A 26768-nucleotide genomic window follows, 5' to 3' on the forward strand; every position below is an offset into this window, starting at 1 on the left:
ATAGTGGATTCGGTGCATCTCTAATAGTAAGTCAAGGCTTACCTGTCCATCAAGTTCAGCCTTTTATGTCTAGGTAAAAGCTGCCCAACTGCAAGGAGAACCGGCGGCTGCAACATTATTTAAATGGCACATGTAGCCAGAAGGTATTGGCTTTTGCTTTCCTCGCGCCAAGATGTTTTTTTGTGTTTATATCCCCTTTAACATGAGATATACATGTTTGTGTATGAGCAAGGATGCCCCCCCATAATGCAATATCAATGAGAAGAAAGGAAATGATTGGTTCTATGGTGATCAGGTAACAAAAAATACAAAAGTACAAAGGGTATGAAAGCCTTAGAAAATACAGTACATTATCCGTGTGCAGCACAGGCTTCCGCTATAGAGCCCAGGGCATGTCGCTCAGCTCCTGGCTGTCCCCCAGGCCCCCGTCTGCTTCGAAAATGTTCATAAGAGCCGCCATTGTGGTTTCATCTTGACCAAAGTTCAAGGCGTTACTGTCACCTACGAAACATAGACAGAATGGTTTGAGTTGGACCTTGATATTTGCCTCCAATCACAAATCTACTCCTAAGAGTAGTCTTGGATACTCACCCCCAGGGCCGCCATTAGAAATCACGTGGGCCCCGCCCACACTGACGACCAAGCTCCACCCCATATCCCGCCCACTCCACATCGCAGTTAAAAGACCACACAGACATCAGCGCTAAAAAAGTAACCCCCCCCCCACACAAGTTGTAAAAAGCTATTGATGGTCAGGGCCCCCTTATAAAAAATTGGGGCCCCAAAAACAAAAAAATTTAATTTTTTTTTTTTTTTTTTTAAAACATTGGTGGCAGGGGCCCCCTTATAAGTTAAAAAAAAACTTGGGGCCCCAACAAAAAAAAATGTAAAAAAAACTAAAAAATAAACAAACATTGGTGGCAGGGGCCCCCTTATAAGTTAAAAACAAATTGGGGCCCCAAAAAAAAATTTTTTTGAAAAAAAAAAAACAAAAACTGGTGGCAGGGGCCCCCTTACAAGTTAAAAACAAATTGGGGCCCCAAAAAAAAATTTGAAAAAAAAAAAAAAAAAACATTGGCGGCAGGGGCCCCCTTATAAGTTAAAAACAAATTGGGGCCCCAAAAAAAAATTTGAAAAAAAAAAACTGGTGGCAGGGGCCCCCTTACAAGTTAAAAACAAATTGGGGCCCCAAAAAAAATTTGGAAAAAAAATAATTTTTTTTTGAAAAAAAACTGGTGGCAGGGGCCCCCTTACAAGTTAAAAAAATTTGGGGCCACCAAAAAGAAAATTAATTTTTTTTTAAAAAAACGAACAAAAAAAACCAATGGTGGCAAGGGGCCCCTTACGAGTTAAAAAAAAAATTGGGGCCCCAAAAAAAAAGTTTTAAAAAAAAGATTGGTGGCAGGGGCCTATAGAATATTAAAATAATACATTGGTGGCCAGGGGATTAAAAAAAAAACAAAACCACAAACTGGTGTTCAGTAGAATTGAACTCGTGGCTTCAGGACTTCGGCTTCGGCTGTTTTCGTGACTTCGGGTCTTTTCGGCGCTTCGTGACTTCGGGTTTTTCCGTGACTTCGGGTCTTTTCGGCGCATCGGCTTCGGCTTTTCGGCACTTCCGCATTCGGCAACGCAAGAGGCAAGACGTACGGCTCGGGCGCTCGTAAGGGGGGCCCGGATCTTCAAAAAATGCAGCACTGCCGGGCCCCCCTTCATGCCCGGGCCCGGTACGCTTGTCCCCCCTGTCCCCCCCTGATGGCGGCCCTGCTCACCCCTACCAACACCCACCCACCACCACGATGCTTTTCCATATTTCTCACATTTTAACAATGCAGCACAAATCAGTTACATATAACTTTAAAGATAGTAAATAGAAGTATCCCTTTGACCAATCAGAACCCTCTGACTGCAACTGCCCAGCCCCTGAGGTTCTTACTAAGGAAACGGTGATAGGAGGTCACACTGTTGCTACGGGCTGTGTCCAACTTCTCCATCTCTGTGGCCAATTGGCCCTTCTGAACCTGCAACACAAGGAAAGCATTGCCCTTGATTAAAGGGAAAGTGATAGGACGGGGTAATTGTATATTGCCCCTGATTGGGCGCAGTAAGGGGCTATGGCATTCAAATACAGGGAGAGCTTTTACTCACGGTAGTTGATGGGTCAGTCAGGGCTGGGGGAGACTTTATTGGGGTCCCACTGGGACTAACATCGCCATTTGAAGGTGAAGAGTTGGACCTGCACATAAGAAACATGTAGAGCACAAACACCAGCTCTTATTAACTACATATCCCAGCGGCCCCAGCAGTAAGGTGGTGACCACTGAAGCTCTGTGCATGAGAAAATAGGTTTATTTAGGGGAAAAATTGGATTATTTGGAGAAAACCCCCAAACTAATGAGGGTTTGTCAAAGAAAAGCTGTCAGTACTAAAGCCAAAATTGGGGGGTGGGGCTAAATATAGTCCTGGAATCCTGTCCCTATTGCCAACTAGTCATCCAGAACCAGTGCCCCCCATCAGAAACGTTGGGGTCCAGGTCCGGACTGAGAATTAAAATAGGCCCTGGCATTTCAGGTACACAGAGGCCCAATCAGTAGTGATGGGCGAATTTATTCGGCAGGCGCGAATTCGCGGCAAATTTGCGCGATTCGCAGCCAGCAAATAAATTCTCAAAAATTTTTTTTTGCGAAAAATGGGCGCCGGCGTCAAAAACGGGCGCCGGCGTCAAAAAGGAGACGCCGGCACCGTTTCGCGAATTTTTCACAGTTTCGCGAAATTCGCAAATTTTTGGGCGAAGCTAAACGGCGCAAATTCGCCCATCACTACCAATCAGCCCACACAGAGGCTCAAACAGACCCACCAGCCCAATAAATAGTGACTTTCTATGGGACCTTATAACAGCCCCTCTGGCATTTGCCAGAACCCACAGATTGCCAGTCCGGGGTCCCATACTAGTTATTTGTCTGGGTCTCAACCAGAATCTTGTAGTCGGCTGTATATTGTATTCAGCTATTCCCCTATTCAGATCAAAATTCCGCAGGGCCCGGTACAAGTGTCCCCCCCCCTTTCTCCTACTGATGGTGCTGAACCCCTGGGTCTAATAGACACAACCCAATACATATATTATTATTATACGAAAACAAAAAGTACCTCTGTAAACTCATCACTTCCTTTACAATCTGGGTCCCGATATTGGCGGCACCGAGCAGGGTCTCACTGGACGTCCCGGGGATATTGAGAAAGGGGTGTTTGGCGTTATCTGATGGGACAGCACGCGGCGTTAGAGGTGCGAGATGACGCACAAAAGCGCAAGCGTGGACATTCCGGTACAAAACCCAAACTCTACGGCGGTTATAAAAACGTACCTTGAGAGGAGCGGGAGCTGCTCGGCAGCGATGAAGTTTCCTCCGATGATGAATTGTGATTCCTAAAATGGTGAAAGGGTTAATAATAATAACAGGTCCAAAAAGAGGATCACGGAGGTCCGGTTTCCTTAAAGGATAAGTAAACCTTTAAAATAAGTGAATGTAAAATTGATAAGGGGGCTATTCTAAGCACTTTTGTCATTTACACTCATTATTTATTTTGTTTTGATTCCAAGATATTAAGGGATACATGTGCTGTTAATATGAATGAATTTTGTTACAACAGCGCCACCTGCTGGTCAGTTTCCCACCAGTCTGACCAGCAAGTAGTCAAGGAAGTTGTCAGGAGAAAGAAAGAGGCTGATGTTCTTCTGCTTAGGAAAGATGTGAGAAAGGTTTCTAATTTTATTCCTAAGCAGAAGAACATCAGCCTCTTTCTTTCTCCTGACAACTTCCTTGACTACTTGCTGGTCAGACTGGTGGGAAACTGACCAGCAGGTGGCGCTGTTGTAACAAAATTCATTCATATTAACAGCACATGTATCCCTTAATATCTTGGAATCAAAACAAAATAAATAATGAGTGTAAATGACAAAAGTGCTTAGAATAGCCCCCTCATCAATTTTACATTCATTTATTTTAAAGGTTTACTTATCCTTTAACTGGACCAGCCCCTCTATCCTATGTCTGCAGACTCCCCACTAATTAGACAGCTGCCCATTGTACATATAGGGGCAAATTCACTAAGCCGCGAAGCGCCGAACGCTAGCGTTAATTCGCTAGCGTTTGGCATTTTCGCTACTGCGCAAATTCACTAACGAACGCTGGCGTAGTTTCGCTAGTGTTACTTCGCAACCTTACGCCTGGCGAATCTTCGCTAGCGACGTAACTACGCAAATTCACTAACGCGCGCAGTGTACTGAACGCTACCTTTTACGCCAGACTTCCTTCGCCACCTCAGACCTGGCGAAGCGCAATAGAGTAGATAGGGATTGTTTCAAAAAAAGTCAAAATTTTTTCTAAGTCCCAAAAAACGCTGGCGTGTTTTCTACATGACATAGGCTGAAAAAGATCGAAAATTTTTTGGGGCTCCCCTTCCTCCCCCCTACATTTCCTGACTCATGGCAACTTACCTAGACAGTGGGCACATGTGTAGGGCAAAATAACATTTTTATTTGCAGATTTGAAGGTTTCCCAGGCATTTGTAGTGCAGATACGTGTTCCTCCATTGAAATTTGAATTTCGCGCCGTATGCAAATTAGCCTTCGCTAGCGTAACTTCGCTTTATATAGCGAATCAACGCTAGCGCAACTCCGCAACCTTACGCTACCCCTGTGCGCAACTTCGGATTTTAGTGAATTTGCGAAGCGCTGGCGAAACTACGCCTGGCGAAGTGCGGCGAAGTTACGCCTGGCGCAACTTCGCATCTTAGTGAATTTGCCCCATAGACTGCTCAGGAGTCTAGATAAAGAGACAGACAGAGAGACTGTTGCCCAAAAACGAAATGCCCCCCGGGTGCCAGGGGAGGGACTTACGGGACCACCGTATTGACCGATACAATGTATTCCAGATCTTTGGTCCAAGGGTTGATGAAACTGAACCACTGGCTTTGTAACGTAACGAAGGAGCCGTCTTTCACCCGAAATTTGTAGCAATTTGTCACGACCTTCTCGTTGCTCTGAAGAACTGCGTGAGAAACGTGGGATGCCAAGGGTTAAAGGAGCTCACGGGCAAAACAGTGGCCCGAAGAGCAGAGAGCGTCGGGAGCCCATACCTGCTTTGTGCCGCTCAGTTAGGTGCCCGTAGTCGTCTATATGAAAGTATTCATAGCATGAGGTCCCGAGCAACTCCTGTGGGAGGTATCCTAATATGGCCGTGGCTCTGCAGGGGAAGCACAGACACAATTGTTTTATTTCACTACTTTAATTCCACTAAAACACTATAGTATGTGAATCAGGATGCACTACTTCAGTGGGAGGTGCCATATTGATTCCCTTAGACAGTACAGTATGAGGGTATAGCTTATTGTGTGCCCAGAACATTCCTTCTCTGTATATTTGTATTTATACATATGGGAGGAGGAGGTGCCATATTGATTCCCTTAGACAGTACAGTATGAGGGTATAGCTTATTGTGTGCCCAGAACATTCCTTCTCTGTATATTTGTATTTATACATATGGGAGGAGGAGGTGCCATATTGATTCCCTTAGACAGTACAGTATGAGGGTATAGTTATTGTGTGCCCAGAACATTCCTTCTCTGTATATTTGTATTTATACATATGGGAGGAGGGAGGTGCCATATTGATTCCCTTAGACAGTACAGTATGAGGGTATAGCTTATTGTGTGCCCAGAACATTCCTTCTCTGTATATTTGTATTTATACATATGGGAGGAGGAGGTGCCATATTGATTCCCTTAGACAGTACAGTATGAGGGTATAGCTTATTGTGTGCCCAGAACATTCCTTCTCTGTATATTTGTATTTATACATATGGGAGGGAGGTGCCATATTGATTCCCTTAGACAGTACAGTATGAGGGTATAGCTTATTGTGTGCCCAGAACATTCCTTCTCTGTATATTTGTATTTATACATATGGGAGGAGGAGGTGCCATATTGATTCCCTTAGACAGTACAGTATGAGGGTATAGCTTATTGTGTGCCCAGAACATTCCTTCTCTGTATATTTGTATTTATGCATATGGGAGGAGGAGGTGCCATATTGATTCCCTTAGACAGTACAGTATGAGGGTATAGCTTATTGTGTGCCCAGAACATTCCTTCTCTGTATATTTGTATTTATACATATGGGAGGAGGAGGAGGTGCCATATTGATTCCCTTAGACAGTACAGTATGAGGGTATAGCTTATTGTGTGCCCAGAACATTCCTTCTCTGTATATTTGTATTTATACATATGGGGAGGAGGGAGGTGCCTATAGGGTAGAGCTCATTGGTTTATCATGTGATGGTGCCAAGTTCTCACCGTTGATCAACATAAACAAACTTGCCGTCCATAGTGTAGCGGGTGACGAATACAGTGGGTTTCACTTTGACTTCGGAGTTGTCCTGTTGGGTGATATAGGGGTGGAGTCTGCCGATGGCCACCAGACACCTGGAATTGGTGGTCTCTCGGTCACTGTCACAGTCCTCTTGGCTGGGGGGGCAGCTCCTCAAGTAGCCGGTGCAGTATATGGTGCAATATCGTTGGTGATCTGTGGGTGAGAGACAATCATTATCAGCACAGTCGCACCCAGGGAATAGGTCGGCACTGTAGAAATATAACACATATCGGTGTACTTACCCTTTTTCTTGGAGCTGTGCAAGAAACTCTTTTGTTCCTTATGAACGGAGCGGCCGCTCTTCATCCGGCAGAAGAAAGACCTCCGGGAGCCCCAGTGCAGACGCGACTCCTGAAAGTGCGCGTGAACTTGCAAACCAGCTTGCAAAATAGTTTAATTAGACTGAGTCAATGCAATTAATTAATCTGCATTAATAAGGGAGCACATTGGCATTGCTACAGTAAGAAGAAGCCGCTGCTGGGAGGCGGAACAGTGTCAACTACCCCTCGTTACAGACATTAATCCAACAGGGGTCAGTGTGTTTCCATGGCAACGGTACAGATTCACTTGAACCCTCTAGACCCTAACCGTGTGTTTATAGGGGGGATATATAGAGCCCATTGTGTAATACTCACTTTTGGCATCGATCAGTTTCTCCCGGGGGGCCACGTCGGAGGAGGAAAGCTGCTCTTTAACTTTGGCAACATCTTTGGGGTGTAGGAGATCAAATAAGCTTTTCCCCATGAGGTCCCCCTGGAATGAGAAGAGAGGCATTGTGGGAAAAATGCAGATGACTGCTGTCAATCTTTCCTGGAATGTTCCCTGTTAAGGTTTCGGCTCACATGATTGGCCGATTGTATTGTGCCAGTGTTTCCAGGAAAGAGAGGAAAGTAGGGCAAAGCTTTATGTATTTTCTGGGTTTCTGAGACTCGGTCCCTGGAAATGTACATTCCACCTCTAAACAATCAGAAATAAGAACAAGAGGCCACGGGCCCTTTGTGTGGGGCCCCCAGCGCGCACCTGGTTGTATTTCAGCGTCTTTGTGACAGATTCGGACACAAACAGGATTTCTCCTCCGTCACATCCAACCACAAGAAGGAATCCGTCTGCCACCTGTAATGTACAACAGCAAGGTGAGGGCACCGAGAGAAGTGGCAATACATGGGCAACATGGGTATGAGAAGTAACCAACATGGCAACAGCGAAACAAGACGGAGACAGTAGGGCAAGAGGGAGACAGTAGGACAAGATGGAGACAGTAGGACGAGATGGAGACAGTAGGGCGAGATGGAGACAGTAGGGCAAGATGGAGACAGTAGGACAAGATGGAGGCAGTAGGGCAAGATGAAGACAGTAGGACAAGATGGAGACAGTAGGGCGAGATGGAGACAGTAGGACAAGATGGAGACAGTAGGGCGAGATGGAGACAGTAGGGCAAGATGGAGACAGTAGGACAAGATGGAGACAGTAGGGCGAGATGGAGACAGTAGGGCAAGATGTAGACAGTAGGGCAAGATGTAGACAGTAGGACAAGATGGAGACAGTAGGACAAGATGGAGACAGTAGGACAAGATGGAGACAGTAGGACAAGATGGAGACAGTAGGACAAGATGGAGACAGTAGGACAAGATGAAGACAGTAGGACAAGATGGAGACAGTAGGACAAGATGGAGACAGTAGGACAAGATGGAGACAGTAGGACAAGATGGGACAGTAGAACAAGATGGGACAGTAGGACAAGATAAACAGATGATCCTGTACAACAGAATGGAGCCCAATTAGAGGCAAAGGGGCTCCATTTTTATTGTACCTCCTGGACAAAGTCTACAGCCAAACATATGGAATGTAGTTGTCTTACCTTTAGGATTAACCGTTTCATCTCCTCATGCTTTAAAAAGGAAGGCTTTAGGCTCTCATCTGCGAAAGAGGGGCTGGATCCTGCAAGCAGAGACAGAAAGCGGTGCTGTAAAGCCTATCTAGCAACATGCCCAGACTCCATTTCTATCAGTCTATGACATCACTGGGAGGGGCAGTTCTCAGATTCTTTCTGTAGCAGAGAAACAATGGGGTTAAAAGTGTCTTGGGCCTTACCTTTTAGTGACTTCAAGTGCTGGACGGCCATGCGGAGCACAGTCAGCTTGTCCGGTTTGCTGGGTAATGGGGTGCACTGGGGAATCATGGCCGACAAGTTCTCTATCAAGTTATTCATTTTCTCCCTACGCCGCTTTTCCGTCTCTCTGTGCGCCTCTCTGCAAGGGAAAGTCATCCTTAAGGCTACATTCATGTGACTGTCTCTACTTCCTTTGCACGGGGGAGTGTATTTCCTGGTACTCGTGTGACTTTCACTACTTCCTTTGCATGGGGGAGTGTATTTCCTGGTATTCATGTGACTGTCTCTACTTCCTTTGCATGGGGGAGTGTATTTCCTGGTACTCGTGTGACTGTCTCTACTTCCTTTGCACGGGGGAGTGTATTTCCTGGTACTCGTGTGACTGTCACTACTTCCTTTGCATGGGGGAGTGTATTTCCTGGTACTCGTGTGACTGTCACTACTTCCTTTGCATGGGGGAGTGTATTTCCTGGTACTCGTGTGACTGTCACTACTTCCTTTGCATGGGGGAGTGTATTTCCTGGTACTCATGTGACTGTCTCTACTTCCTTTGCATGGGGGAGTATATTTCCTGGTACTTGTGTGACTGTCTCTACTTCCATTGCATGGGGGAGTGTATTTCCTGGTACTCGTGTGACTGTCTCTACTTCCGTTGCATGGGGGAATGTATTGCCTGGTACTCGTGTGACTGTCTCTACTTCCCTTGCACGGGGGAGTGTATTTCCTGGTACTCGTATGACAGTCTCTACTTCCTTTGCACGGGGGAGTGTATTTCCTGGTACTCGTGTGACTGTCTCTACTTCCTTGCACGGGGGAGTGTATTTCCTGGTACTCGTGTGACTGTCTCTACTTCCTTTGCACGGGGGAGTGTATTTCCTGGTACTCGTGTGACTGTCTCTACTTCCTTTGCACTGGGGGAGAGTATTTCCTGGTACTCGTCTGACTGTCTCTACTTCCTTTGCACGGGGGAGTGTATTTCCTGGTACTCGTCTGACTGTCTCTACTTCCTTTGCATGGGGGAGTATATTTCCTGGTACTTGTGTGACTGTCTCTACTTCCATTGCATGGGGGAGTGTATTTCCTGGTACTCGTGTGACTGTCTCTACTTCCGTTGCATGGGGGAATGTATTGCCTGGTACTCGTGTGACTGTCTCTACTTCCCTTGCACGGGGGAGTGTATTTCCTGGTACTCGTATGACAGTCTCTACTTCCTTTGCACGGGGGAGTGTATTTCCTGGTACTCGTGTGACTGTCTCTACTTCCTTGCACGGGGGAGTGTATTTCCTGGTACTCGTGTGACTGTCTCTACTTCCTTTGCACGGGGGAGTGTATTTCCTGGTACTCGTGTGACTGTCTCTACTTCCTTTGCACTGGGGGAGAGTATTTCCTGGTACTCGTCTGACTGTCTCTACTTCCTTTGCACGGTGTGTAAGAAATTGCCATCTTGATTTTGTTATTTAATATGAAAGCTGTTGTTCAGGGAACTTACATGAAGCCCTGATTATCATAACAAAGGTTTTCCTGTGATTACTAAGGCCTATGTCTGCTGTGGGGACCATAAAACTGATTGTGTATGCGAGAGAACTTGCTCAACAGGATGTAGGCAAGTTGGGGGTTTATCACAGCATCTTGGCAGTTGGGAGGGTTTCTGTGGGGGCAGGTGAGAACCCAGGATAAAAGAACACTAGACAACATGTGAAGGGCTGGGCAGCTGAGAGGAGGCAGCTAGAGAGCTGGAGAAGCCAGAGGAGCCTGGGACAAGACATGTGAGGAATGAAGACCAGAGGGGAAGGCAGAGATGAAGCCGAACTCTATTCCCCTGTTTTTTTTGGTAACAACTATGTAGACTTGTGTAATGTGTAACTGTAAATATAGTAATTTTTGTTTAGTAAGTGTAATGATTTATGTAGAACAATCAATTGATTTATTTTACAATACATCACTTTACTATACGCTCATTGGTGTGGATTCATTGTCTGCTTGCTCAAAAGAACCAGAAACCCTAGTAAGTGGGTTGAGGTATATCATTAATATTGATATAATATTATTAATATTGATATATATATATATATATATATACTATATAGAAACTTACAGGTGGAGTGTATTTCCTGGTACTCGTGTGACTGTCTCTACTTCCTTTGCACTGGGGAGTGTATTTCCTGGAACTCGTGTGACTGTCTCTACTTCCTTTGCATGGGGGAGTACTGTATTTCCTGGTACTCGTGTGACTGTCTCTATTAACTTTGCATGGGGGAGTGTATTTCCTGGAACTCGTGTGAATATCTCTACTTCCTTTGCACGGGGGAGTGTATTTTCTGGTACTCGTGTGACTGTCTCTACTTCCTTTGCATGGGGGGTGTATTTCCTGGTACTTGTGTGATTGTCTCTACTTCCTTTGCATGGAGGAATGTATTTCCTGGTACTCAGGTGACTGTCTCTACTTCCTCTGCACAGAGGAGTGTATTTCCTTGTACTCCTGTGACTGTCTCTACTTCCTTTGCAAGGGGGGAATGTATTGCCTGGTACTCATGTAACAGTCACTACTTCCTTTACACTGGGGAGTGTATTTCCTGGTACTCGTGTGACTGTCTCTAATTCCTTTGCAAGGGAGAGTTTATTTCCTGCTACTCGTGTGACTGTCTTTACTTCCTTTGCACGGGGGAGTGAATTTCCTGGTACTCGTGTGAATGTCTCAACTTCCTTTGCACGGGGGACTGTATTTCCTGGTACTCGTGTGACTGTCTCTACTTCCTTTGCACAGGGGAGTGTATTTCCGGGTACTCGTGTGACTGTCTCTCTTTGCAATGGGGAGTGTATTTCCTGGTACTCATGTGACTGTCTCTACTTCCTTTGCATGGGGGAGTGTATTTCCTGGTACTCATGTGACTGTCTCTACTTCCTTTGTATGGGGGAGTGTATTTCCTGGTACTCGTGTGACTGTCTCTACTTCCTTTGCATGGGGGGGGGTTATTTCCTGGTACTTGTGTGACTGTCTCTACTTCCTTTGCATGGGGGAGTGCATTTCCTGGTACTTGTGTGGCTGTCTATTCATCTATTGCATGGAGGAGTGTATTTCGTGGTACTCCTGTGACAGTCTCTACTTCCTTTGCACGGGGGAGTGTATTTCCTTGCGTGTATTTCCTGGTACTTGTTTGACTGTCTCTACTTCCTTAGCATGGGAGAGTGCATTTCCTGGTACTTGTGCGATGGTCTCTAATTCATTTGCACGGGGGAGTGTATTTCCTGGTACTCGCGTGACTGTCTCTACTTCCTTTGCACAGGGGAATGTATTTCCTCGTACTCATGTGACTGTCTGTCTCTACTTCCTTTGCACGGGGGAGTGTATTTCCTGGTACTCGTACCATTGTCTCTTCTTCCTTTGCATGGGGGAGTTTTTTTCCTGGCACTCGTACGACTGTCTCTTCTTCCTTTTCACTGGGAAGTTTATTTCCTGGTACTCGTGTGAATGTCTCTGCTTCCTTTGCATGGGGAGGTGTATTTCCGGGTACTTATGTGACTGTCTCTACTTCCTTTGCACGGGGGAGTGTATTTCCTGGTACTCGTGTGACTGTCTCTACTTCCTTTGCAAGGGTGAATGTATTTCCTGGTACTCATGTGACTGTCTCTACTTCCTTTGCACAGAGGAGTATTTCCTGATACTCGTGTTACTGTTTCTCTTTGCAATGGGGAGTGTATTTCCTTCTAATAGTGTGACTGTCTCTACTTCCGTTGTAAGGGAGAGTGTATTTCTTGGTACTCGTGGGAATGTGTCTACTTCCTTTGCACTGGGGAGTGTATTTCCTGGTGCTCATGTGACTGTCTCAACTTCCTTTGCACGGGGGAGTGTATTTCCTTGTACTCGTGTGACTGTCTCTACTTCCTTTGCATGGGGGGTGTATTTCCTGCTACTTGTGTTACTGTCTCTACTTCCTTTGCACAGGGGAGTGTATTTCCTGGTACTCGTGTGACTGTCTCTACTTCCTTTGCACGGGGGGGGGGTGTATTTCCTGGTACTCATGTTGTTCTCTTTGTGTCTCTACTTCCTTTGCATGGGGGGTGTATTTCCTGGTACTTGTGTGACTGTCTCTACTTCCTTTGCACAGGGGAGTGTATTTCCTGGTACTCGTGTGACTGTCTCTACTTCCTTTGCACGGGGGGGGTGTATTTCCTGGTACTCGTGTGACTGTCTCTACTTCCTTTGCACGGGGGAGTGTATTTCCTGGTACTCATGTGACTGTCTCTACTTCCTTTCCACGGGGGGGGGGGTGTATTTCGTGGTACTCATGTGACTCTCTTTGTGGAATAGTTTCCTGTTTCGGTATAAAAATGCCAGGTCTGTAGAGAATGGGAAGAACCCAACAGATCAAGCCAAATCAGGGCAGAGATACATCCAGGTGGAAAAGGGTCTAAACCCAACCCGGAATAGGTGGGCTCCATGACTAAAAGTGGGTGCTTCTTGGTGCTGACAAAGAACAAGCCCAGTGCATTGTGGGTGATCCACAACATTCTACCTGTACCCGGCTCATTGTCCAACTCACCTTCCCTGGACGTCACTCATTTCTGAACCCTCCGTGACTCTGTAGGCAAAATAAGTACAAAATATAGAATCAAATGGGCAATTGCAGGGAGGCACAAGGGCAAGTACAGTCAGGGGCCACTGGAAGTCACTTACTGGTCGTCAGAATCACTGTCTTTCCTCTTCCTGGGAAACTTGAAGGCACTTGGGCTGAAGGAGCTGGAGGTGACCAGGGATGAGGCAGGTATAGGGCCCAGGATACTAGAGACGGCCATACACTCCTTCGACTCCATCATCAGGGTCTCTATAGGGGCAAATAACCACAGGTCAGACATCTAAACTATTAAAGGCAAAGTCTTCCTCTATCAGTAACTTGACACTCAATAATATTGATCTTCTTGTGATCGTAGTCTCCTTTCTATCCCAAGTTCTTCTGGCCAAAACCAGCAGGACAGGGTTAATAGAGAGGCGGGTGCCACATTGAGATGAGCTGGCAGAGCAACAAGGGAGACAGTGTGTTCCATACGCCAGGGAGAGGCGCAGAATTCTTACCTGTATTTGTCACACACAGACTTCTGATAAAGCTCGTTCATCCTGCCCAACTGCCCCAGGGTATTTTATAAGGAACCTCAGCAACTTCCTTGTTTATCTCAATTTACTACTAAGCCTGACTGACACAGCACATTCTATAGCTTCTTTATGTTAAACCAATCACACGCCTCTCCAGACGGCAGTGCTGTAATGTATATGGGCCTGTCACAGGCAGTGGTTCTGTCATATCACTACTGACACTATTGCTCCTATCTTCAAAATCACTGCCATAAAGCAACACGTGGCTGCTGAAAATAACAGGAAATATACTCCCCTTGCAAAGGAAGTAGAGACAGTCACACGAGTAGCAGGAAATACACTCCCCCGTGCAAAGGAAGTAGAGACAGTCACACAAGTACCAGGAAATACACTCCCCCGTGCAAAGGAAGTAGAGACAGTCACACGAGTACCAGGAAATACACTCCCCCGTGCAAAGGAAGTAGAGACAGTCATACGAGTACCAGGAAATACACTCCCCCTGTACAGAGGAAGTAGAGACAGTCACACGAGTACCAGGAAATACACTCCCCTGTGCAAAGGAAGTAGAGACAGTCACACGAGTAGCAGGAAATACACTCCCCCGTGCAAAGGAAGTAGAGACAGTCACAAGAGTACCAGGAAATACACTCCCCCGTGCAAAGGAAGTAGAGACAGTCATACGAGTACCAGGAAATACACTCCCCCTGTACAGAGGAAGTAGAGACAGTCACACGAGTACCAGGAAATACACTCCCCTGTGCAAAGGAAGTAGAGACAGTCACACAAGTACCAGATAATACACTCCCCCGTGCAAAGGAAGTAGAGACAGTCATACGAGTACCAGGAAATACACTCCCCCGTGCAAAGGAAGTAGAGACAGTCACACGAGTACCAGGAAATACACTCCCCCGTGCAAAGGAAGTAGAGACAGTCACACGAGTACCAGGAAATACACTCCCCCGTGCAAAGGAAGTAGAGACAGTCACACGAGTACCAGGAAATACACTCCCCTGTGCAAAGGAAGTAGAGACAGTCACACAAGTACCAGATAATACACTCCCCCGTGCAAAGGAAGTAGAGACAGTCATACGAGTACCAGGAAATACACTCCCCCGTGCAAAGGAAGTAGAGACAGTCACACGAGTACCAGGAAATACACTCCCCCGTGCAAAGGAAGTAGAGACAGTCACACGAGTACCAGGAAATACACTCCCCCGTGCAAAGGAAGTAGAGACAGTCACACGAGTACCCAGAAATACACTCCCCTGTGCAAAGGAAATAGAGACAGTCACACAAGTACCAGGAAATACACTCCCCCGTGCAAAGGAAGTAGAGACAGTCATATGAGTACCAGGAAATACACTCCCCCGTGCAAAGGAAGTAGAGACAGTCACACGAGTACCAGGAAATACACTCCCCCGTGCAAAGGAAGTAGAGACAGTCACACGAGTACCAGGAAATACACTCCCCCGTGCAAAGGAAGTAGAGACAGTCACACGAGTACCAGGAAATACACTCCCTTGTGCAAAGGAAGTAGAGACAGTCACACACGTAGCAGGAAATACACTCCCCCGTGTAAAGGAAGTAGAGACAGTCACACGAGTACCAGGAAATACACTCCCCCGTGTAAAGGAAGTAGATACAGTCACACAAGTACCAGGAAATACACTCCCCCGTGCAAAGGAAGTACAGACAGTCACACGAGTACCAGGAAATACACTCCCCCGTGCAAAGGAAGTAGAGACAGTCACACGAGTAGCAGGAAATACACTCCCCCGTGCAAAGGAAGTAGAGACAGTCACACGAGTAGCAGGAAATATACTCCCCACCATGCAAAGGAAGTAGAGACAGTCACACGAGTACCAGGAAATACACTTCCCCGTGCAAAGGAAGTAGAGACAGTCACACGAGTACCAGGAAATACCCTCCCCCGTGCAAAGGAAGTAGAGACAGTCACACGAGTACCAGGAAATACACTCCCCCGTGCAAAGGAAGTAGAGACAGTCACACGAGTACCAGGAAATACACTCCCCCGTGCAAAGGAAGTAGAGACAGTCACACGAGTACCAGGAAATACACTCCCCCGTGTAAAGGAAGTAGATACAGTCACACAAGTACAAGGAAATACACTCCCCCGTGCAAAGGAAGTACAGACAGTCACACGGGTACCAGGAAATACACTCCCCCGTGCAAAGGAAGTAGAGACAGTCACACGAGTAGCAGGAAATACACTCCCCCGTGCAAAGGAAGTAGAGACAGTCACACGAGTAGCAGGACATACACTCCCCGTGCAAAGGAAGTAGGAGACAGTCACACGAGTACCAGGAAATGCACTCCCAAGTGCAAAGGAAGTAGAGACAGTCACACGAGTAGCCGGAAATACACTCCCCGTGCAAAGGAAGTAGAAGACAGTCACACGAGTACCAGGAAATGCACTCCCAAGTGCAAAGGAAGTAGAGACAGTCACACGAGTACCAGGAAATGCACTCCCAAGTGCAAAGGAAGTAGAGACAGTCACATGAGTACCAGGAAATACACTCCCAAGTGCAAAGGAAGTAGAGACAGTCACACGAGTAGCAGGAAATACACTCCCCGTGCAAAGGAAGTAGGAGACAGTCACACGAGTACCAGGAAATGCACTCCCAAGTGCAAAGGAAGTAGAGACAGTCACACGAGTAGCAGGAAATACACTCCCCGTGCAAAGGAAGTAGAAGACAGTCACACGAGTACCAGGAAATGCACTCCCAAGTGCAAAGGAAGTAGAGACAGTCACACGAGTACCAGGAAATGCACTCCCAAGTGCAAAGGAAGTAGAGACAGTCACATGAGTACCAGGAAATACACTCCCAAGTGCAAAGGAAGTAGAGACAGTCACACGAGTACCAGGAAATACACTCCCAAGTGCAAAGGAAGTAGAGACAGTCACACGAGTAGCAGGAAATACACTCCCCCGTGCAAAGGAAGTAGAGACGGTCACACGAGTACCAGGAAATACACTCCCCATGCAAAGGAAGTAGAGACAGTCACACGAGTAGCAGGAAATACACTCCCCCGTGCAAAGGAAGTAGAGACAGTCACACGAGTACCAGGAAATACACTCCCCCGTGCAAAGGAAGTAGAGACAGTCACACGAGTACCAGGAAATACACTCCCCCGTGCAAAGGAAGTAGAGACAGTCACACAAGTACCAGGAAATACACTCCCCCGTGCAAAGGAAGTAGAGACAGTTACACGAGTAGCAGGAAATACACTCCCAAGTGCAAACAGTTACCAATAACTGAGCCAGCAAGAGTTAACAGGAGCTGTTAGAGTGCCAGACACATGGAGTGTTAGTACTTGATGAAGTGTCATATCTATGGGGTGATTAAGCTTGGGGGCCGCTCTGAGCTGACAGTGGGGTCTGTGCCAATGAACTTACATGTATGGAGATCAGTGGAGAGATGAGGGTTAATCAGTCCACCCTGAGTGTTCATATGTCTGTATTTATTCCTATGAATATTCTCATTTCTCTATTCTGTATGAAGAGCAATGTGTGTTCATTCTGTAGGGGGAGAAACAAAGGAACAAAGTGTAATCCCTGCATTTATCCTTTATATAAATAAGAAACTCTGTAGCCAGGGAGCTGACAATCACCTTCCAATGGAGTTTTTCTGTCGGTGCAGAATAACTTGTGTCCCTGTATCCGGCACATGAATCGGCTGAGTTTAACCCCCAGCAGAGAGACAAAGGATTCCTCCCGCGGGTGCACATGTAGTGGGTACAGCACTAGCCTAAATACTTATAAATACAGTCGGCTAAATTCCCTCCATTTAAAGTAACTAGAGCAGGATTAACTCCGACTCCCGCTGAGCTGTTTAAAGTCAGAAATCGATTCATCCGTCAGAACAGTCACAACAAAGGGAGCACGAGGGCTTAGAATTCAATGCCACTCAGCTGGGAGCCACCGGCCTTTATCCCGGCTATTTATTTCTGGGTTGCCGGGTGCCTCACTCCATGGATACTACTGTATGGAGCTGCATACACTGATCTCTGGTTGCCAACGTCTCTGGCCCTAGAAACAGCCCACAGACTATATTGTCCTTGATCAATCAGGTAGAACAGGGGCCCTTGTTATGAGCTAAGGGGGCCCAGTCTGAAGGTCAGTTAGGGGGAGATTTGGGGTGAGTGATTATTTGTACCCTGGGTACCCCTGGAACTATAGCAGGGTGACACCCCAATGTTTCTATATATCTGTAACCTTGTTATGAGCTAAGGGGGCCCAGTCTGAAGGTCAGTTAGGGGGAGATTTGGGGTGAGTGCTTATTTGTACCCTGGGTACCCCTGGAACTATAGCAGGGTGACACCCCAATGTTTCTATATATCTGTAACCTTGTTATGAGCTAAGGGGGCCCAGTCTGAAGGTCAGTTAGGGGGAGATTTGGGGTGAGTGCTTATTTGTACCCTGGGTACCCCTGGAACTATAGCAGGGTGACACCCCAATGTTTCTATATATCTGTAACCTTGTTATGAGCTAAGGGGGCCCAGTCTGAAGGTCAGTTAGGGGGAGATTTGGGGTGAGTAATTATTTGTACCCTGGGTACCCCTGGAACTATAGCAGGGTGACACCCCAATGTTTCTATATATCTGTAACCTTGTTATGAGCTAAGGGGGTCCAGTCTGAAGGCCAGTTAGGGGGAGATTTGGGGTGAGTGCTTATTTGTACCCTGGGTACCCCTGGAACTATAGCAGGGTGACACCCCAATGTTTCTATATATCTGTAACCTTGTTATGAGCTAAGGGGGCCCAGTCTGAAGGTCAGTTAGGGGGAGATTTGGGGTGAGTGCTTATTTGTACCCTGGGTACCCCTGGAACTATAGCAGGGTGACACCCCAATGTTTCTATATATCTGTAACCTTGTTATGAGCTAAGGGGGCCCAGTCTGAAGGTCAGTTAGGGGGAGATTTGGGGTGAGTGCTTATTTGTACCCTGGAACTATAGCAGGGTGACACCCCAATGTTTCTATATATCTGTAACCTTGTTATGAGCTAAGGGGGCCCAGTCTGAAGGTCAGTTAGGGGGAGATTTGGGGTGAGTGTTTATTTGTACCCTGGGTACCCCTGGAACTATAGCAGGGTGACTGTTACCCCAATGTTTCTATAAATCTGTAAACATGAAAATAAAGAGACCCCTATCTGTAGAAATCCACTTACCATGAGCGACGGTGGGTCGGGGGGTACATGCCCCAGACTTTCAGCTAAGGGAAGTAATCACACAATCCGGTAGAACAAAGTCTGGCAGAAACTGGAAATCAGTCGGAAAAAAAAGGTGCTTGAAAAAGTTTTAATAACAAAAAATGTACGGCATCTGAATCGTTTCGTGCCCCCTTTGGGCCTGGGCACTTAATCAAAGGCTAAAGAACCAGTCCATGAGGCACACTATTTAAAAGATAAACGGCCAATCACAAAGGGTTTAGCAACATCCAATCATCATGTGCTGGCCATTAACAACACAACAAATTGTATAGACAGATCGTTACACACAAACACAAGAAGAGATGTAAGTTCCGTATGTAGAATGAAATTATAATCATTATTTAAATCCAATGAATTCATTGGATTCTACTTACAAATCTGCAACTTTTTTTTGTTAATAGAACTTTTTCAAGCGGCGACCTTGTTAGAGATCCTTCTCAGCGATGGAGACAAACGTCGGGATATTTAGGTGTTAAAGAGTCGGAACGGATTTAACGAGGGGGCGGAAGCAGCGAAGGCTGAAATAGGCGTTTTGGCAAGTCGGGCTGAAAGGCGAATGCAAATTGCCAGCGGTTTATGGATGAGTCAGGGGAACGTCGTGTATTTGGGTTCCCACGTCAGTAACAGGAATAGTCAGGGTTGGTTGAGAAAAGTGAGTCACATACGACCTGTTGCATTTCTAGACTAACAAGGCCTATCTGACAAGCTGGGCAGGCTCACTTCAAGTCACACAGCTAACCAACGTCATGTGACCTAGGGGAGGAGCCTCCTTTACTGGGTAATCTGACAGTTAACCGTACACTGAGCTGACAGAAAGTGAGCCTGACCAGATTGGCAGATAAAGGAGAAGGAAAGGTTAAAGCTACTAAAGCCACTATTTTGGATTCGGCCGAACCCCAGTGAAAGATTCGGCCGAATACCGAACCGAATCCTAATTTGCATATGCAAATTAGGAGTGGGAAGGGGAAAACATTTTTTACTTTCATGATTTGTGACAAAAAGTCATGCGATTTCCCTCCCCGGTCCCATAATTTGCATGTGCAAATTAGGATTCGGACTCGGCCGGGCAGCAGGAATCAGCCGAATCCTGCTAGAAAAGGGAGAATCCTGGCCGAATCTCTATTCCAATCCTGGGTTCAGTGCAATCCCTAGTTAAAAGTAAGTAGTAGTAAGTAACCCCTCAAAGTAATGCTGCTCTGAGTTTCTTTCCTTCTATTGTGTACTCATGGGCTTCTGTATCAGACTTCCTGTTTTCAGCTTAAACCTCCAGGGCTAGGGCTTGAGCATGCTCAGTTTGTTCCTCTCTCCTTCTATTGTGTACTCATGGGCTTCTGTATCAGACTTCCTGTTTTCAGCTTAAACCTCCAGGGCTAGGGCTTGAGCATGCTCAGTTTGTTCCTCCTCCCTCCCTGCTGTAATCTGAGCCCAGAGCTATGAGTGAGCAGGGAGAAACTCAGGCAGGAAGTGATGTCACATGACAAGCTAATATGGCAGCTGCTATCCTAAACAAACAGAGAGAGCTTCTAGAGCGGTTTACTCAGGATGGTAAAGCATTCTACAAAATAAATATAGTTGCACTATTGTGGCTAATCTATTGGCAATAAAATGGGTCTGTAGCTTTCCTTCTTCTTTAACAGTCAGTGGATACTGAGCAGAGAAGGGTTAACGTCGCTGGTGCAGGAGCCGGGAACTCTGGGAAGGAAAGATCACGCTCGTGTGAGTCCCGCCCTGACCTACTTCTAACGATAGTGAGTAAAACAGAGACGGGTGCATGGGATGCGATACTGCAATAATAACACGGGTGCCTCATTAGCCCAGAAACGGGTCACGTGGCTCTCGCTTTGCCACTATTCCGGGGAAGTTGTTGTTCAGGGATCCTGAGACAGGTACAACCTACCTCTATACGTGGTAATTACCATAATCCTTGTATAGAGCCATAGGGGAATGAGAGTGGGAGACTGCACCCCCATATTTATTCCTGTACAGCAGTAGTTCCCACCCAACTCTTGGAATAAAAGCAGTTCAGACTGGATATAACCCAGGCCCAGCATGTCCTATAACAGTGTGTGTGACAAGTACAGAGAGCTTACAGTCTACATCACCCCCTGAATGTGACGACCGCTCCTGCTGCACCCCCACACCAAATCTCTTTTTTTTCCCAAACACACACGCGAGGAATGTTTAGATTCATTAGGTAAGTTACATGTCATCAGTCCTAGACAAGCCAGACAGGATAATTTAGCAAGAAAAGCACAAGTATGAACATGTGACTGAATGTGTCGTTTTAGCTTTATCCGTGTCCTGCAGAGACAACTGGGATTTAATAACAGAAACAAGGATTTTCTTTCAGTGCTTACAGGGAGGATATTTCCTGGTACTCGTGTGACTGTCTCTATTTCCTTTGCACGGGGGAGTGTATTTCCTGGTACTCGTGTGACTGTCTCTACTTCCTTTGCACGGGGGAATTTATTTCCTGGTACCTGTATGACTGTCTCTACTTCCTTTGCACGGGGGAGTGTATTTCCTGGTACTTGTGTGACTGTCTCTACTTCCTTTGCACGGGGGAGTGTATTTCCTGGTACTTGTGTGACTGTCTCTACTTCCTTTGCATGGGGGAGTGTATTTCCTGGTACCTGTGTGACTGTCTCTACTTCCTTTGCAAGGGGGAGTGTATTTCTTGGTACTCGTGTGACTGTCTCTACTTCCTTTGCACGGGGGAATTTATTTCCTGGTACCTGTATGACTGTCTCTACTTCCTTTGCACGGGGGAGTGTATTTCCTGGTACTTGTGTGACTGTCTCTACTTCCTTTGCATGGGGGAGTGTATTTCCTGGTACCTGTGTGACTGTCTCTACTTCCTTTGCAAGGGGGAGTGTATTTCTTGGTACTCGTGTGACTGTCTCTACTTCCTTTGCACGGGGGAATTTATTTCCTGGTACCTGTATGACTGTCTCTACTTCCTTTGCACGGGGGAGTGTATTTCCTGGTACTTGTGTGACTGTCTCTACTTCCTTTGCATGGGGGAGTGTATTTCCTGGTACCTGTGTGACTGTCTCTACTTCCTTTGCAAGGGGGAGTGTATTTCTTGGTACTCGTGTGACTGTCTCTACTTCCTTTGCACGGGGGAATTTATTTCCTGGTACTCGTGTGACTGTCTCTACTTCCTTTGCATGGGGGAGTGTATTTCCTGGTACTCGTGTGACTGTCTCTACTTCCTTTGCATTGGGGAGTGTATTTCCTGGTAGTCGTGTGACTGTCTCTACTTCCTATGATTGAGCAGAATGGCAGGAGATAAAATAAAGCTTAGTTGCGGCAGAGCAAACAAAACCACTATCACATCAATCAAAATCCAAGAAATGTGAACCCCTAAAGTGACACGGCAGCACTAAATCTTGTGTAAATGGCAGTGAGAGAAAGTGGGGGTGATTACATGATGCTGAACCCCCTGAATGAAAATAAAGTCTGGATAATGGAATTCTCAAGTAAAACTAAACTGGCCGGTGTGATGTGCTCAGAAGCTTCACCCTCAGTACAAAGAGGGAGACTCGGCAGGCTTTGGGCGAGACTCCTGAAACAGATCTGACACTCAGTCTGTAGCCTTATTATTATTATTATTATTATTATTATTATTATTATTATTATTATTATTATTGTTGTTGTTGTTGCCAAAATACATGAGGTTGTTGGAAAGAACAAATGTATGTCGTTAAAGGAGAAATTCATCTTAGAATTAGAGTCTGGTGAGATGCAGACACTGATATTCTTAAGAGCACCTGGTTGCTAGGGTCACCAGTCCCTAGTAATACTAATGTAGAGGCTATTGCTATTGTTCTTTTGTATTGCATTCAATTGTTTCCTAGTCCTCTGCTATTCAACCCACTGCCTGGTTGCTAGGGGAAGCAGTATCCTAGTAACCAGTTACTTTTCCTAGTTCACTCCCTTCAAGCCAAGAGTTAATTCCCCACAATGCCCTGAAGGTCCTGCAATTGAAATAACTGACTATGTGACGTGTGAGAAGGAGAAGGAAGATTTCTATGGGAAATGGAGCTGCTTAGTGACTTTGTTTCATTGGTACACGTAGTCAGAGCCAGCAGTGCAGAGAAGAGAAAGGGACAGACACAATGACAGTTACACAGAACTATAAACCCAGTGAGAATGAGGAATGAATGGATATTGGGAAGTTGTATCAGGAGTCAGAACCAGCAGTGCAGAGAAAGGGACAGACACAATGACAGTTACACAGAACTATAAACCCAGTGAGAATGAGGAATGAATGGATATTGGGAAGTTGTATCAGGAGTCAGAGGCAGCAGTGCAGAGAAGAGAAAGGGACAGACACAATGACAGTTACACAGAACTATAAACCCAGTGAGAATGAGGAATGAATGGATATTGGGAAGTTGTATCAGGAGTCAGAAGCAGCAGTGCAGAGAAGAGAAAGGGACAGACACAATGACAGTTACACAGAACTATAAACCCAGTGAGAATGAGGAATGAATGGATATTGGGAAGTTGTATCAGGAGTCAGAGGCAGCAGTGCAGAGAAGAGAAAGGGACAGACACAATGACAGTTACACAGAACTATAAACCCAGTGAGAATGAGGAATGAATGGATATTGGGAAGTTGTATCAGGAGTCAGAAGCAGCAGTGCAGAGAAAGGGACAGACACAATGACAGTTACACAGGACTATAAACCCAGTGAGAATGAGGAATGAATGGATATTGGGAAGTTGTATCAGGAGTCAGAGGCAGCAGTGCAGAGAAAGGGACAGACACAATGACAGTTACACAGAACTATAAACCCAGTGAGAATGAGGAATGAATGGATATTGGGAAGTTGTATCAGGAGTCAGAAACAGCAGTGCAGAGAAGAGAAAGGGACAGACACAATGACAGTTACACAGAACTATAAACCCAGTGAGAATGAGGAATGAATGGATATTGGGAAGTTGTATCAGGAGTCAGAAGCAGCAGTGCAGAGAAAGGGACAGACACAATGACAGTTACACAGAACTATAAACCCAGTGAGAATGAGGAATGAATGGATATTGGGAAGTTGTATCAGGAGTCAGAGGCAGCAGTGCAGAGAAGAGAAAGGGACAGACACAATGACAGTTACACAGAACTATAAACCCAGTGAGAATGAGGAATGAATGGATATTGGGAAGTTGTATCAGGAGTCAGAAGCAGCAGTGCAGAGAAGAGAAAGGGACAGACACAATGACAGTTACACAGAACTATAAACCCAGTGAGAATGAGGAATGAATGGATATTGGGAAGTTGTATCAGGAGTCAGAAGCAGCAGTGCAGAGAAGAGAAAGGGACAGACACAATGACAGTTACACAGAACTATAAACCCAGTGAGAATGAGGAATGAATGGATATTGGGAAGTTGTATCAGGAGTCAGAAGCAGCAGTGCAGAGAAGAGAAAGGGACAGACACAATGACAGTTACACAGAACTATAAACCCAGTGAGAATGAGGAATGAATGGATATTGGGGAAGTTGTATCAGGAGTCAGAAGCAGCAGTGCAGAGAAGAGAAAGGGACAGACACAATGACAGTTACACAGAACTATAAACCCAGTGAGAATGAGGAATGAATGGATATTGGGAAGTTGTATCAGGAGTCAGAAGCAGCAGTGCAGAGAAAGGGACAGACACAATGACAGTTACACAGAACTATAAACCCAGTGAGAATGAGGAATGAATGGATATTGGGAAGTTGTATCAGGAGTCAGAAGCAGCAGTGCAGAGAAAGGGACAGACACAATGACAGTTACACAGAACTATAAACCCAGTGAGAATGAGGAATGAATGGATATTGGGAAGTTGGTTAGAGTTACATATTTTCATATTTTTGTAGTTATTTTGGTGGAGTTTCCCTTTAGTAAACGTATGAGAGTGAGACTGGTTCTGTGGGGTCAGTGAAAAAGAGGGGGACAATTGGGGTGCAAAGAAGGGAACATAGAAAGAACACAATGGGGATAGCTGGTGGGAACTGTAGGAGGGTACAACTGAATACAGAAGGAGCTTAGAGGTAAGTCACAATGCAGGTAAGTGAGAGGACAGGGGATGAGCACAAGGTACAATGGTAAGAAGTAACTGGTACTATAGCAGGTAAGTCGATGAGAGAGAATCAGTGAGTAACACACAGCTCTATGCTGGGTGAGTACCGGGCACTATGCCACATACCAACTAAGTAGCAGAAGAGGTAAGTAGGTAGATAAGTAGTTGGCAGTACAGAGTGACGCAAGGAAACTAGGCCAGGTGGGTACTAGGGCAGGTGAATCAGTGGGTAAGTACAAGGGCGGGGTGGGCAGGTAACAATAAAAAGTAGTGCCAGGTGGGTATAAGGGCAGGTTAGTGGGTGGGTAAGAGGGCAATACAGCAGAGCAGGTGAGTAGGTGGGTGACAAGGCAGGTGAGTAGAGAGGTGAGAATACAGTGTAGAGGTGAAAGTAGAGAAGAGAGTAGAGGTGAGAGTAGAGAGAAGAGTACTGGGGCAGATAAGTGGGTGAGAAGGTGACAGAGCACTATGGCAGGTGAGTAGAGAGGAGAGTAGAGAGGTGAGTAAAGAGGTGAGTAAAGAGGAGAGTAGAGAGGTGAGTAGAGAGGAGAGTAGAGTAGAGAGGTGAGTAGAGAGGAGAGTAAAGGAGAGTAAAGAGGAGAGTAGAGAGGAGAGTAGAGAGGAGAGTAGAGGAGTAGAGAGGTGAGTAGAGAGGTGAGCAGAAAGGTGAGTAAAGAAGTAAATAGAGAGGAGAGTAGGCAGGTGAGTAGAGAGGTGAGTAGAGAGGTGAGTAGAGAGGTGAGTAAAGAGGATAGTAGAGAGGTAAGTAAAGAAGTAAATAGAGAGGAGAGTAGGCAGGAGAGTAGAGAGGTGAGCAAAGAGGAGAGTAGAGAGGAGAGTAGACAGGAGAGTAGAGAGGTGAGTAGAGTAGAAAGGTGAGTAAAGAGGAGAGTAAAGAGAAGAGTAGAGAGGTGAGTAGAAAGGTGAGTAAAGAAGTAAATAGAGAGGAGAGTAGGCAGGAGAGTAGAGAGGTGAGTAAAGAGGAGAGTAGAGAGAGGTGAGTAGAGAGGTGAGTAGAGAGGTGAGTAAAGAGGATAGTAGAGAGGTAAGTAAATAAGTAAATAGAGAGGAGAGTAGGCAGGAGAGTAGAGAGGTGAGCAAAGAGGAGAGTAGAGAGGAGAGTAGACAGGAGAGTAGAGAGGTGAGTAGAGTAGAAAGGTGAGTAAAGAGGAGAGTAAAGAGAAGAGTAGAGAGGTGAGTAGAAAGGTGAGTAAAGAAGTAAATAGAGAGGAGAGTAGGCAGGAGAGTAGAGAGGTGAGTAAAGAGGAGAGTAGAGAGGTGAGTAGAGAGGAGAGTAGAGAGGAGAGGAAAGAGGTGAGGAAAGAGGTGAGTAAAGAGGTGAGTAAAGAAGTGAGTAGAGAGGAGCGCAAAGAGGAGAGTAGAGAGTATAGTAGAGAGGTGAGTAGGAGAGTAGAGAAGTGAGTAGGAAAGTACAGAGGTGAGTAGAGTAAAGAGGTGAGTAGAGAGGTGAGTAGAGAGTTGAGTAGAGTAAAGAGGAGAGAGTAAAGAGAGTAAAGAGGTGAGTACTGTGGCAGATAAGTGGGTGAGCAGGTGACAGAGTTACACAGAGTAGGACAGAGCACTAAGGCAAGTGAGTAGGTGGGTAAATAGTAAGGCAAGTGAGTAGGTGGGTAAATAGTAAGGCAGGTGAGTAGGTAGACAAGTAAGAAGTCAATAAAGTTACCGGGCATTTCCTCTGAATCCCCAGCAGCGACATCCGCCATCTCCTCCTCCTCCCGCACCTCCCAGGACACGAGCGGGCGCCTCTCTCCTTCTGCCTCTCCCTCACACTCTCCTGCTCCTCACTGACAGCTCGGCCCCACCCACATTACGCGCCGCTCC

The 26768-nt window shown here is 46.1% G+C and overlaps 1 protein-coding gene across 5 annotated transcripts; it reads right to left on the bottom strand.

Annotated features, from left to right (window-relative positions):
• Positions 1-269: 269 nt before the first annotated feature.
• LOC108710711 (aryl hydrocarbon receptor nuclear translocator-like protein 2) lies at positions 270-26768 on the bottom strand. Of its 5 annotated transcripts, none has more exons than XM_041585806.1 (17): positions 26611-26762; positions 17045-17167; positions 13213-13360; positions 13079-13117; positions 8519-8676; positions 8286-8365; positions 7448-7540; positions 7063-7180; positions 6670-6807; positions 6352-6580; positions 5137-5243; positions 4898-5048; positions 3363-3424; positions 3148-3256; positions 2149-2236; positions 1937-2021; positions 270-501 (listed from the first exon to the last, which is right to left on the bottom strand). In XM_041585806.1, exons 3-17 carry the CDS (start codon positions 13350-13352, stop codon positions 377-379), a joined length of 1722 nt encoding a protein of 573 aa, XP_041441740.1. In that variant the 5' UTR covers positions 13353-13360; positions 17045-17167; positions 26611-26762; the 3' UTR covers positions 270-376. The 5 variants fall into 5 exon arrangements, with proteins under 5 accessions (XP_041441740.1, XP_041441739.1, XP_041441741.1 ...); XM_041585805.1 differs by lacking the exon at positions 26611-26762 and adding an exon at positions 18816-19617; XM_041585807.1 differs by lacking the exon at positions 26611-26762 and adding an exon at positions 17260-17278.

Source organism: Xenopus laevis, chromosome 3L (assembly GCF_017654675.1).
Source record: "Xenopus laevis strain J_2021 chromosome 3L, Xenopus_laevis_v10.1, whole genome shotgun sequence".
In the NCBI taxonomy this organism is placed as follows: Eukaryota; Metazoa; Chordata; class Amphibia; order Anura; family Pipidae; genus Xenopus; species Xenopus laevis.

Coding starts and splice junctions, on each gene's coding strand:
- LOC108710711 (XM_041585803.1), bottom strand. CDS start 26,650: ATGGCGGATGTCGCTGCTGGGGATTCAGAGGAAATGCCCG. Junction 6,808..7,062: donor GAAACTGATCGATGCCAAAA/GTGAGTATTACA, acceptor CTATTTTGCAAG/CTGGTTTGCAAGTTCACGCG. Junction 5,244..6,351: donor TTTGTTTATGTTGATCAACG/GTGAGAACTTGG, acceptor CTTCCCCTGCAG/AGCCACGGCCATATTAGGAT.